This window comes from Indicator indicator, chromosome 14 (assembly GCF_027791375.1).
Source record: "Indicator indicator isolate 239-I01 chromosome 14, UM_Iind_1.1, whole genome shotgun sequence".
Classification (NCBI taxonomy): Eukaryota; Metazoa; Chordata; class Aves; order Piciformes; family Indicatoridae; genus Indicator; species Indicator indicator.
In genome coordinates, this window is record NC_072023.1 from 1,175,729 (window position 1) to 1,187,676 (window position 11,948).

The following is an 11,948-nucleotide window of genomic DNA, read 5'->3' on the forward strand; positions in this document are numbered from 1 at the left end:
AGGCACACGCATACCCAACGCAGTGCAAGTCAAGCAGAAAGGAAGCAGTCCGAATTCTTCCCTCTCTTCTACCACACGATCCCTACCAACTTTCAGGAAACTTCAGATTGCAGGAAAATTCAGCCCACTGCACACTGAATTTTTCTGGAAATGAAACCTTTAAACTCCTTGTAAGTTTCTCCATCCATTTTTTTTTTTCTCTCTCTAACCCAGACGTGGGTGGGTTATTTTCAGACATCCGCATACATCTGCCTCCTTCCAGAATCTTCACTATTGATCACATATTGTGTGACAGCCATGAAGTGCTAAAGCTACCTACAGCCAACAACAATTTGCAGAGCAGATTTTTTTTCGTAGGCTCTTGGAATATTTGCAGAATATTTCATATTTATAACCAACAACAACAACAACAAAAATTATTCTACTAGCAGATCTCTGCAAAAAATACCTAATATTTGGTACAAGCCTGCAGAATAACTGTAACTAATGGCTATAATATCAGTTATTTCATAGAAATATGCCCATTTGGAGACTATGATAACACTGTTTTAAAGAGGCTGTGCTAGCAAATAGGTTTTAAGAATATACAAAACATATTTATCATGAAAATGATATGCTTGGAGGAACATACTCCTGATTGCAGTGTGGATGAGAGGACAGAAAAGATATTTGCTTTGAGGAGAGGGAAGGACAGAATTAGAAAAGCAAACTCTTTCAGTTTGAAATATTTAAACAATTTTGTGAGCTTCCTACTCTAAATCCTACTCAATGGGGGGAGGGGTGGGGGGAAAGAACCACAAAAAAAAAAAGTCACTATAGGTTGATGATAAAATCAGAGGCAGTGCTGTAAGTCGTAGCCTTGGGTGCAAAGGAATAAACTGCTTCACCTGGGACAAGTTCTTAGTTGATGGTCCACTGCTTTAGCTGCTTTCAGTGGGACTGTGACAATTTAAACCAGCTGAAGGACTGAACACCATTTTGTTGTTCAAACAATTCAATATGATCCCTGCTTCAGGGAAAAAAAAAAAAAACAAACAACCCCAAAACACACAAAAAAAAGAGGGCAAGATTTCTAATCAAATGAATGCCACTACCTGCTCTTGTGTTTTCTTTATTTTTAAAGCAGGCAGAACTCTGAAAGTCAATAATAATATCACATTGGAGATGTGGGACCGAAGTCAATAGGACCCAGTAAATTCAGTTATGGGAAACAGCTCTGAATGGTTTTAATTATATTTTCCTAGAAAGGCTTATAGAATGTTATTGATATTTGACCTGGATAGTTCTGTTTTCTATTACAAAGTACATAATATCAATACAGCACTGTATCTGTCTGCATTCAGCACTCCTTAACCCTTTGAAGGCTGAGAGGCGGGTGAACAGATAGATTTGATTTCATTTCATTTCATTTTTAAGCTGAGAAAAGCAAGATGCCATCAAACCTGTCACCTGTCAGAAAGCATTAAACCTCCAAGAGAGGGAAGTGATGACTTCTGAAGCACCACCACAATTCAGCAGGCTGGAGAAAGAGAGCAGGCTGTTCATTTTGGGGGTGTTATTTGTATGTTAACTGCATTAGACATCTTCTCTTTTGCAGTTGCCTCCTCCTTTTTCTCTTCTCAAGTCTGCTGGTATGCCTGGTCTCCCTTGGAAGCCTCTGCTGTCAGTCACTTCCCAATGTGCACATTCCAGCTGATTGAATCTCTTACTAAATTAGATACCCTTGTGCTGAAAAAAAAAAGGGGGGGAAAGAAAAAAGGAGGGGGGGTGGAGTGGGGTGGGGGAGAAAGGCAGCCATAGAGTATGAACAGTATGAAGAGAGGAATCCAGTTTCTTGGAACTATAAATTTCAAATCCATCTGGTCTGGGAGGGGGACAATAAAAATATACAGAAAGTGATTAAGAAATGCTCCACGATACCCACTGCAGCTAGTTACTGCAGGTCCTGTGGGTCCACCAGCCCTCTGCTTTCATACCACAGCTGAGCAGCTCCAGCAGATGCATAAATGAATATCATTGCCTCCAGTGAACAGAAGGGAAAGCAGAGCAGCAGCCACTTGCCCAAGGCCACGCTTCAAATTAGCACTAGAAGTGGGAATAAAAATTCCCCAATCATCCTGCTTTCCTGGTTTGGGGACCGTTGAGGGGACTGCAGCCCAGCAAACCAAACAGGCAGGCTGACAAAAATCAGCAGCTTGGTGTCAAAGGAAAAATTGTTTCAAGGTAGGAGCAGTGGGATAAGGCTGAGGGCAGCTGAACATCCATTTGGCTTCACTCAGAGCACCTACCTGAAGTGGGAGTGCTGCTAAGCCTCAAAGAAAAGTGGGGAGTTTTAGGAGGCCTGGGCATTATCAGCAAAGCAGCTCAGGGAAAGGAAAAAAAAGGAAGTGTTTAACACAGCACAGCCAACAGTAACCACCCCACTACAAACACTGTACATATTGCATATGGACTTGGAGATACAGACCTACACTTCCACACTGAGCCTGCAGGCAGCTCTCCATGCTGATCCAGCAGGGTTGGAAGTGGAAAGGAGCTGCACAGCACTTGAAGCGATGAGAGAAACAAGCAGGGATAGCAAGGTTCAGATGCATGCAGTATTGGTAGGATACAGAAAATTAGAGCTCCAGCTTGACAGCAAAAAAAGGTTAGAAAGCCACAGGAGGGACTGGTGGAAGGGGCCAGGGGAGCTGTTTCAATATCCTGGCATGCTGCTCAGAACGAGGATCCTTAAAAGCCATTTAAAAGGAGAAGATGCAGTGAAGAGGCAGCAAAGGTAAAGGATTAAAGGAGAAAACAACCTCAGTGCTCTGCTGGGCCGTGTCCTGCACTGCCACAGCATCAAACTGAAACCAAGGGGGCACCAATGCACACAGCAAATTTTCTTCTTGTTTCCTCTGTTTGTTTGTTTTAAATGCCAAAGCCCAGTTTTCTTGTGCTCCACGACTTTAAATGCAGTCATTAACCCTAAGATGGCAGGGAAACAATTTGGGTGGCAGAAGTTTTATTTGTAACTCAACAATATGAGAATGCCTTCATGTTTCTCAAGAAGCTTTAGAAGTAGGCAGCCTGATATCATTTGGATGGACGGCACATCTGGGAGTGGTTGGGAGAAGACAGCCACTGCAAATGTAAGCAAAAGGCTCTTAGGGTTGGGTTGTTTTGATGTTTGAGGAGGAAGTCTTTGGAGAGAACATAGACAGTGATCATAAGGGCAAGGAGTAAATTCAGCTGTCTTAAAGGGGGAAGGGAGTTTACCACCCTCAAACTATGGCAGGATCAGGCTTTGAAAGCATGAGAAAAGGAACATCTGTGTGATGAGGAAAGGATGACAGCCCCGGGGCTGTTTAGCCTGGAGAAGAGAAGGCTGAGAGGAGATCTGAGCAATGGTTACAAATACCTGAGGGGTGGGTGTCAAGAACAAGGGGCAATGGACACAAACTGGAACCCAGGAGGTTCCACCTCAACATGAGGAGAAATTTTTTTCTTGTGAGGGTGCTGGAGCCCTGGAGCAGGCTGTCCAGAGAGGTTGAGGAGTCTCCTTATAGGGAGACTTTCAAAATCCACCTTGCTGTGTTCCTGTATGACCTGTCCTGGGTGCTCCTGCTCTGGCAGGGGGGTTGGACTTGATGATCCCCAGAGACCATGGTTTAGTGGCCATGGTGGTGTTGGGTTGCTGGTTGGACTGGATGATCTTTAAGGTCCTTCCAACTCAAGCCATTCTATGAATCTATGAACCCTACTTGGGCCAAAACCTCTGGTGGCCACTGCTTGACCTGTGTTGTGATTCTTTTTTTCTTATACCCAAACAGAATTTTCCTTGCTACAACTGGTGGCTGCCACTCCTTTTCCTTTTGCTGTGCACCTGTTGGAAGAGTCTTACTCTACCTTTTCTGAGTCAGCTTGGCCTTCTCCAAGAACAAACTCTGTTCCCTCAGCCTAGCAGTGCACTTCATGTTAAGCTAACCACTTCAAGGGTGCTGCACAACACTCTGGTTTCTCAGTCTCCCTTGTGCTAGTGGCATAAAGCTAGAGGCAGTATTTCAAATACACCCTCCTAGTACCAAGCACAGGGGAATAATCAACTTCCCTCAGCCTGCTGGCTTTGCTCTTGCTGCTGCAGTCCTGTGTGTGGTTAATCTTCACCATGCACTTTCTGCCTAGCAAGACATGCAGCTTGTTTTCTGCAGAGTTGCAACTGATCAGTGCCCACCTTGTGCTCTTCTGCAGGAATTTTCTAGCCCAGCTGCAGGACTTTACACTTACTTCTGCTGAACATCAAGTGGTTCTTGCTGGCTGAGATCCCTCTGAGAAGCAGTCCTGCTCTCCTGGGTCAAATGATCCCCAAGGTCTGGGCTCATCCTGCCTTCCTGCTTTAGTTCAGATCTGAGAATACAAACTGACAACTGTGCACAGTATATTCACCTACAAACCTCCTCAAGATCCAGCCCCTCTCAGCACCCAGCTGACTAACAAAAAGGTTAAACAGGCTCCAGGTCCCTCTTGTGTTGGGGACCCCAGAACTGGAGGCAGTAGTCCAGGTGCAGCCTGAGAAGAGCAGAGTAGAGAGGGAGAATCACCTGAGAGATGTAAGCAGCATAAGCACAGCTGCTTACTGATGTGGCAAACCAAAACCAAAACAACAAATTGTAGGAGAAAAAAAAAAATCTCAGGTTTCTACCCACATTCCAGCCAAAATCCACCCCCAGAATGCTCTGCAGGACTCGGGGGGTGGATTGCTTGTCCATGCCATGGTGCATGCTGTTAGCAGTGAGTGTGTGCACAAACCTCTAATCCAGACTGTACAGATCTCTGTGGCCAGGAACCAAGCCAAGGCTGTAAATGTAACACTCGATTTTCAGGGGAGATGGGAATGTGGAAAAGACTTTGGCAAAGTTGAGGATGCTTCTGGATCTCTCCAGAAACAGTTTTCTATAGCCTCCAGGCACTGGGATGTGGCACAAGGGCATTTCTTCGCCTCCAGGTCAATCCAGTGCAGCCAAGGCTGCTAAGCCCATCCCTTTCCTTCAGACATTCATGGGAGGAAACTCCTCCTTCTGCCACTGGACTGTACAAGAGAGGAGAGGGAAAGAGAAGAAAGGGGAAAAAAAAAAAAACACTGTCTTCTGTCCACCATTTTAGAGAGAGAGAAGGAATTCCTCAGCTGCTCTCCTATCTGACACCCAAATGGAAAAGGCAAGAGACCAGGCTGTTTCCTCACTGCGTTAGACATGAGAGGCAGCAGGATAGGAAGAGGGCAGGAACCAGCCAACAAAAGGTAAGAAGAGATGAAACTTCCCCAGGTCCTAATGCATTTGAATCCCAATTCTTAGAAACCTCCAAGCCAGCTGTGGAAAAGGGAGGTGGGGAAAGCTGTGGGGGAGGGCAGGATGGATGCTGGCTCTCTCAGAAGTCCATCTTTTGCTTTGTTTTGCATTTGCATGCTTCATCCAAAGTCTTACACAACATGAAGCTTTATATAGCTATATGACACAACACACTCCCCACACATCCAGGGAAGGGAGAAAGAACAACCCCAACCACACTAAAATATGTTCACACCAAAAAAACCCAACAAAAACCCCCAACCAAACTCACCCAAGTCTAACAGGTCCTTAATGCAGGCTGCTGACAAGGCACCATAACAACAACAGAAAACCAGGCAGCAGAAGGTTCTCTTTGCCTAGCTGTGAGAGGAGAGCTTTGCCAGGACAACTCCATGCCCCAAACTCTCTCACACTTGCCAGGCAGCAACGGCTGCTGCAGGATTCCTTTGGCAGAGGCAAAGGCTGACATCCCAGACTCTTCTCTTTCTCAACAGGCTGGGATTTCATCCGGGGTGGAGAAAGCAGCTGTACTACAAAAAGGTGCAGTACCAACACTTCTACAAGTAAATCATTTGTAGCAGTAGGGGGAGAAATCAAATCCTTGGGCAGAGAAATTCCAGCATGGGGGGAGATGACAAAAGCATCTTGATAAACAAATGCTGCTGAAGCTTATAGATTGATTTTATTATTATTATTAGTTGGTGCAAAAAAATACTGGGTAGCAGTTAGCTGTTCCTAGAAAGAATGGAATTCTGGTGCCAACAGCTGCAGTTTCTCATAAGAATTCTAATACTATACTGAAGATTTATGGTCCTGACAAAGGCAAAACCTTATTCAAACTAGGGCAGAAAAAAAGGGAATTGTTTTTTTCCCCCCAACAAAACAGACTCAGATTATTTTTATTAACTCTTCCTACAGCAGAAGTTTTGATCTTCAAAAGCAGGAATTGAAGCTGTGGTTGGTGTTTATAATGGTTCAAGTCTTGGGGTGGTGTTTACAAAGGTTTAAGTCCTGGGGTGGTGTTTATAATGATTTAAGTCTTGAGGTGGTGTTTATAATGGTTTAAGTCTTGAGGTGGTGTTTATAATGATTTGAGTCTTGGAATGGTGTTTATAACGATTTAAGTCTTGCAGTGCCACTCTGCAGAGTGTTTTATCACATAGAATCACAGAAGGCCAGGTTGGAAGGGACCCCAAGGATGATCTGGTCCAACCTTTCTAGGTGCTGGTGTAGTTAAAGCAGCTGGCCCAGCACCCTGTCACTCTGTCACCTTGAAATCAGTCAAGCTCAGAAATATTTCCCTCCCAAAGCACAAGACTTTACATTTTCTTCTTGAAATTCTGGAGCTTTACAATGATGCTTTGCCTTCCTTAAGAAAAGGTTTCCTCAGAGTTGTGACCATCTGACAGGTCCAAATAAGAGAGGAGAAAGGTGACTCTAGGCAAAAGCAATGTCCTGTGCATGAAGTGAGCTAGCAAGGGGAAGGAATCTTGTAGAATCATAGAACTGGTTCAGCTGGAAGAGACCTTTAAGATCACCAAGTCCAACCTTCAAGCCAAGACCACCAGGGCCATCGAACCATGGCCCACACGTCTCTTGAACACCTCCAAGGATGGTGACTCCACCTTGGATATCTTCAGCAATTCTAAAGATGCAGGTGGCCCTATCTGCCTGCACATCACTCTCCTGATTCCCTTGGAAGAACTGTTCCTTGTGCTCTGCAGGATTAGGGTCTTCTGTGCTCCTTGGAGCTACAGCAGAGAACTTCTTCTTTTAAGTCAGCAATAAAACTCAGGATATCACAGGTTTTAAAGTTCATTTATTTGCAAGCAGCCAAACAGCACACTCTGGGCTGATTCTGGGGCCAATTTATTGTTACACTCTAAGCTGCTCCATGACCATTTCACCCAGTTACACAACTTGGGGATCAATAAATCCACGGCCCACAGGCTCCTGGTGAGTCAGTGGCAGTGTCTTATTTAGGTCTGACTTTGGTTTCCATTTCAAAGCTGTTCCATCCAACAGATGATATTGACACTACACAATCAAAAATGGTTTTACATCTGTCCTGAAATTGCTGTTTGTTTGGTTCTGTTGGCTTGGGTTCTTTCTGTTTTGTTGGGTCTTTGGTTGGTTGGGTTGGGTTAGAATTTTTTGGGTTTGGTTTGGTTTTTTACTAAGGGAAGGAAATAAATGAAATGCTTAAGAATTATAGTGCTGATTTTTTTTGTTCTCTTTGACTGGGAACCAACAAACTCTATTTCTCAGCTGAAGCAAGGCTGGAAAGCTTGATCTCTTTGAACAAAATGCACCATAGAACTGTTGAGGCTGTAAGAGACCCCTGGGATCACCCCGTCCAACCTCTGAGTCCCACTGGTGTACAGGCCAGGGGCACTCTCCCCTCTGCAGACATTCACCTTCGTGCCCCATGAAGACTGTGACCATTTGCTCTCAGCTTTTCCTTCCCAAATCAGACACTAAGCTTTGTCCCACCCATCCTCTTGGAAGGAACATCCAAGCCAATCTGATTTCATTTCCTTCTGGTGCTTTCCCTGTTCTTGGCATTACAGTGTGGGGGAGCTTCCTGGCACCTTGCTCTGTCTCAGTTCTCACCAAACAGTGCTGAGTTTGTGCTGTTTCTGCAAGAGCTGTTGAGAAAGACCATGATCCAATGCTCTACACAGAAAAATCCCTGTGCATGTGCCTCACTTTTTGACATCCAGAGAGAAAGAAAACTAATAGCCTGCTTTTACTGAGCTTAAAGGCAGTGAGAAGCGAAAGGCTATAAAATGAAACCATCACAGATTCACAGAATGGGTTGGAAGGGACCTCAAAGATCATCCAGTTCCAACCCCCTGCCATGGGTAGGGACACTTCCCACCAGCCCTGGTTGATCAAGGCCTCATCCAACCTGACCTTGAAGACCTCCAGGGAACCTTCAAGGAACAACTTGCCACCAGCCCTTAGTCCTGCAAAAGATCTGCAAAAATTGAGGGTATTTTGCTTGACAAAAGAGAATTTTAGTGGAGCATAAAGAAGTGAACAACAAGCATGAGATTCCCACAACTATGGATGAGTCAAAGGGAAAAAAGAAAGCACGACTTTAAAATCTGAGACCATGATACTGACCCAAATGTAAAGAGTTTCAAAGTGCAAAGAAAGGTAGTGTACATGTGGCAGCCTTTGTTTCACTCCAAATGGATTCTTTCAAGGACATTGTCACTGACAAATCATCATCTGCTTCCAGGGAGGCAGAAGTGAAGCTATCTAGCATGGCACTGAAGAACACATTTCATTGAAAGGATGCTTATGGGTTTCCTGGTGCCAATGGCTTTTTCCATGCTTAAGGCCAAGAACATGCTGGAGCACTCTGCTGAGACAAAAGCTTACAAGTTTGTTGTTTAGAATGCAAAGAGAGGCTTTTCATCCCAAACCACATTTCCTTGCATGTAATCAGCACAGATGCTGCTGCTTACAGTTTCCAGTTCATTCCATGGTGTACTCAGCATTTATTAGGGCACAGATGGTGTTCTCTTCCTTTGGCATCTAAAGAACATCCCTAAATATTCAAACAAACTTGGCTATCTGCCTCTTGATCCTGCTCTTCTGCTCTGTATTGCCACAGCAAAACTAACAGTAACCTTTGATCTCATCTGGAAGCCTTTCCTAAGCTGCAGCCAAACTTTGGCAATAGGATTATCAAGCCCAGTGGAAGCCAGAAGACCTGACATGAATAAATCCTACCTGCCATTCATGAACCAGACCAAGCAACCCCCAAAACAATCCAGAGAGCAGCAATGGGAAACCATTTTTCTAGTAACAAACCACTTGCTCCTGACTGTGTGTGATGGTTCTGTGCATGTGCAGTTTCTGGAACTGGGAGGATGATTCAACAGCTCAACCAGCAATTAGCAAACAAGCAGGCTGATTTGAAAGGCAAATAAAGAGAATTAGCATGACGGGATTTGTCATAACAGCAAGCGAGGTCTCTTCAGCACACTCAATTGTGCTGAGGGCTTGCTGTGTACTCCTCTCTCTGGGCAGCACAGGACATTTATTTCCCAAATTCTAAAAGTTGTGCACCCATTTTGGAGCAAGCACAAAGCAATGGCCACAGAGACCCAACAGAAAGACAAGCTGTCACTCACATTCCATTCAAAATCTCCACAGGTAAGATAATGTCAGGTTTGTCCAGCAGATCTTGACAAAACATTCTTGAGTGAGCAGCAAACTGGGACAGGGGAGCAGAGGATGGTCACAGACTGCATCAGGTTGGAAGGGACCCTCAAAGGTCAACTGGTCTGAATCAGCCATCTCCATAGGCTTTCAGTCTCATACAAAGCAAAAGCACAGTGACACTGGAAAAACCACACCTCAGAATCACTCCAGAATGCATCAGGCTGGAAGGGACCTTCAAAGGTCATCTTGTCCAACCACCCTGCACTCAGCAGGGACAACTCCAACTAGAGCAGCCTGCTCAGGGACACAGCAAGTCTGATCTTGAATGTCTCCAGGGATGGAGCCTCAACCACATCCCTGGGCAACCTGTTCCAGTGTCTCACCACCCATTGTGCAAAACTCCCTCCTGATGTCCAACCTAACCCTGCCCTGCTCCAGTTTCAAACCATTGCCCCTCCTCCTATCCCCACAGCCCCTTCTGAACAGGTCCTCTTCAGATACTGAAATGCAGCTCTAAGGTCTCCCTGGACCCTTGTCTTCTCCAAGCTGAACAGCCCCAACTCTCTCAGCCTGTCCTTGTAGCAGAGGTTCTCCAGCCCTCTGATCATCTTTATGGCCTCCTCTGGACCCTCTCTACCAGGTCCATGTCTCTCTTATGTTGGTGGTCCCCTATCTGGACACAGCACTGCAGGGGAGCAGAGCAGAGGGGCAGGATCCCCTCTCTCCATCTCTGGCAATGGGCACTGGCAGCCCAGAAGGCTTTCTGGGCTGCCAGAGCCCATAGCTGGCTCCTGTCCAGCTTCTAAGATGACCAAACTTAAACAGAGAGGAGGGGAGGGAAGGGGAGAGGAGGGCTTGGAGAAAGGTTAATCAAGCTGCTTGGAAACAATGTTCCCAAGTGAGGACTTGCTGGTAACATGAGGTTAGCAGCCAGGGCATGCTGCCAGGATTTAAGGCCAAAAATGATAGAAACAATAGAATGTTTGGGGTTGGAAGGGACTTGGAAAGGTCATCTAGTCCAAGCCTCCTGTAGTCAGCAGAGATATCTGCAACTTGAGCAGGTTGCTCAGAGCCCCAAGCAGCCTGACCTGTTGTGCTGACTTAAACTGCTCAACAATTGCATGGACATAGTGGTAAAGAAACCACTTCTGAACGAGCATCAAGACGAGAAAGCTCATTTTAAAAGTACACTGAAATGCCAGAAAGCCAAGATTTGAGTAAGTAAGATTACAAAACATCCATTCAATCAGTTAGCTCCTAAATTTGTTTTAAAACTAGGCAAGGGCTATTCATTTTGGAAGTCATGATCCTAGGTATTTGCACTCCCACAAAGAGAATAAACAAAATAAATCTAAATTAGCTACTAAATCGAAATTATATTAAAACCTAAATAAAAGTAAATAAATACAAGTTCTGAAAACAATCCAGAGACACAGAATCACAGAATTATTGAGGCTGGAAAAGACCTCTGAGATCATCAAGTCCAGCCTATGAAACAAAGCACTCTAAAACACACATAAACCAAACAATGATGAGCTGTGGATGGTGAAGAGATTCTTCTGCACCTTCTTGAAACTGCTTTTTATAGTCCATTCCCTTTGAGGCAATAGAGCCTAGGTCCTCCTACATCCCAGCCTCCCCCAAGACAGCTTCTCCTAGGGCTCAGCCCTGCTCACTCCCCAAACTTTGCAACACTTCCTGGCTTCCAGGAAATTCAGCCTGTTCCCTTTTCTTGGCCCCATGCTCAGTATCTACATGGTGCACAACCTGAAATTCCTGGCATCTCCAATACTTTCAAAATCACAGCTTCAGCACAAGCTTCAAAGTATCAGCTACACCAACCCTGGCCTCACCTGCAGGATCTTGCACTGTCATTTCCTTACGCTTCATCACCAGCTTGTCTTTAACCCATGGGAACTCCTGCAAGGAATCCAGGAACACATCAAAAGCCTTGGGTCCTCTGGTGGGGAGAATGTCAAGGAGCATCATGGTTTTTCTCTGGGTGGTGGTCTGGGCTTTTATTTCTTGAACATGACTGTCTGTGAGAATCCCTTCTTGGTAGAGATACTGAATCACAATTCCATCCACCAGCACCTCTGTGCAGAGCTCCAGGCGCATCGAGCGTAGGAGCTGCTTGTCTCTGGCATCCATCTGGTAACCTGCAGCACGAGAAAAGGAGTAGGGAAATGTGTAAAGATTAAAATACTTCAACCTTTAATACCCAGAAGTGATGTTAGAACACCCAGAAGTGATGTTTGATCCTTAGCAAGCTTTGGAAAGAAAACCAAACTGAGAATCACCAGCCTGGGTGGGAAAACTCTTAATGACCCCCACCATCTTCTTTCCACTCCCTCCTCTTTCCCTGTCTCAAGAGCTAAAATGCAGGCATTTCTAGGAAACATTAGACAGGAAGAAAACCTTTGGCTCTGCTCAGACCAGTCC

The 11,948-nt window shown here is 45.2% G+C and overlaps 1 protein-coding gene across 1 annotated transcript in view; it reads right to left on the reverse strand.

The window, feature by feature from the left end:
• The window catches only part of CRADD (CASP2 and RIPK1 domain containing adaptor with death domain), a 56,604-nt gene extending 44,947 nt beyond the window's left edge, over positions 1 to 11,657 (reverse strand). The window contains exon 1 of the mRNA XM_054386975.1: positions 11,343 to 11,657. Coding sequence (XP_054242950.1) covers positions 11,343 to 11,657 — 315 coding nt within the window. The remainder of the gene's footprint in view (positions 1 to 11,342) is intronic.
• Between the last annotated feature and the right edge of the window lie 291 nt (positions 11,658 to 11,948).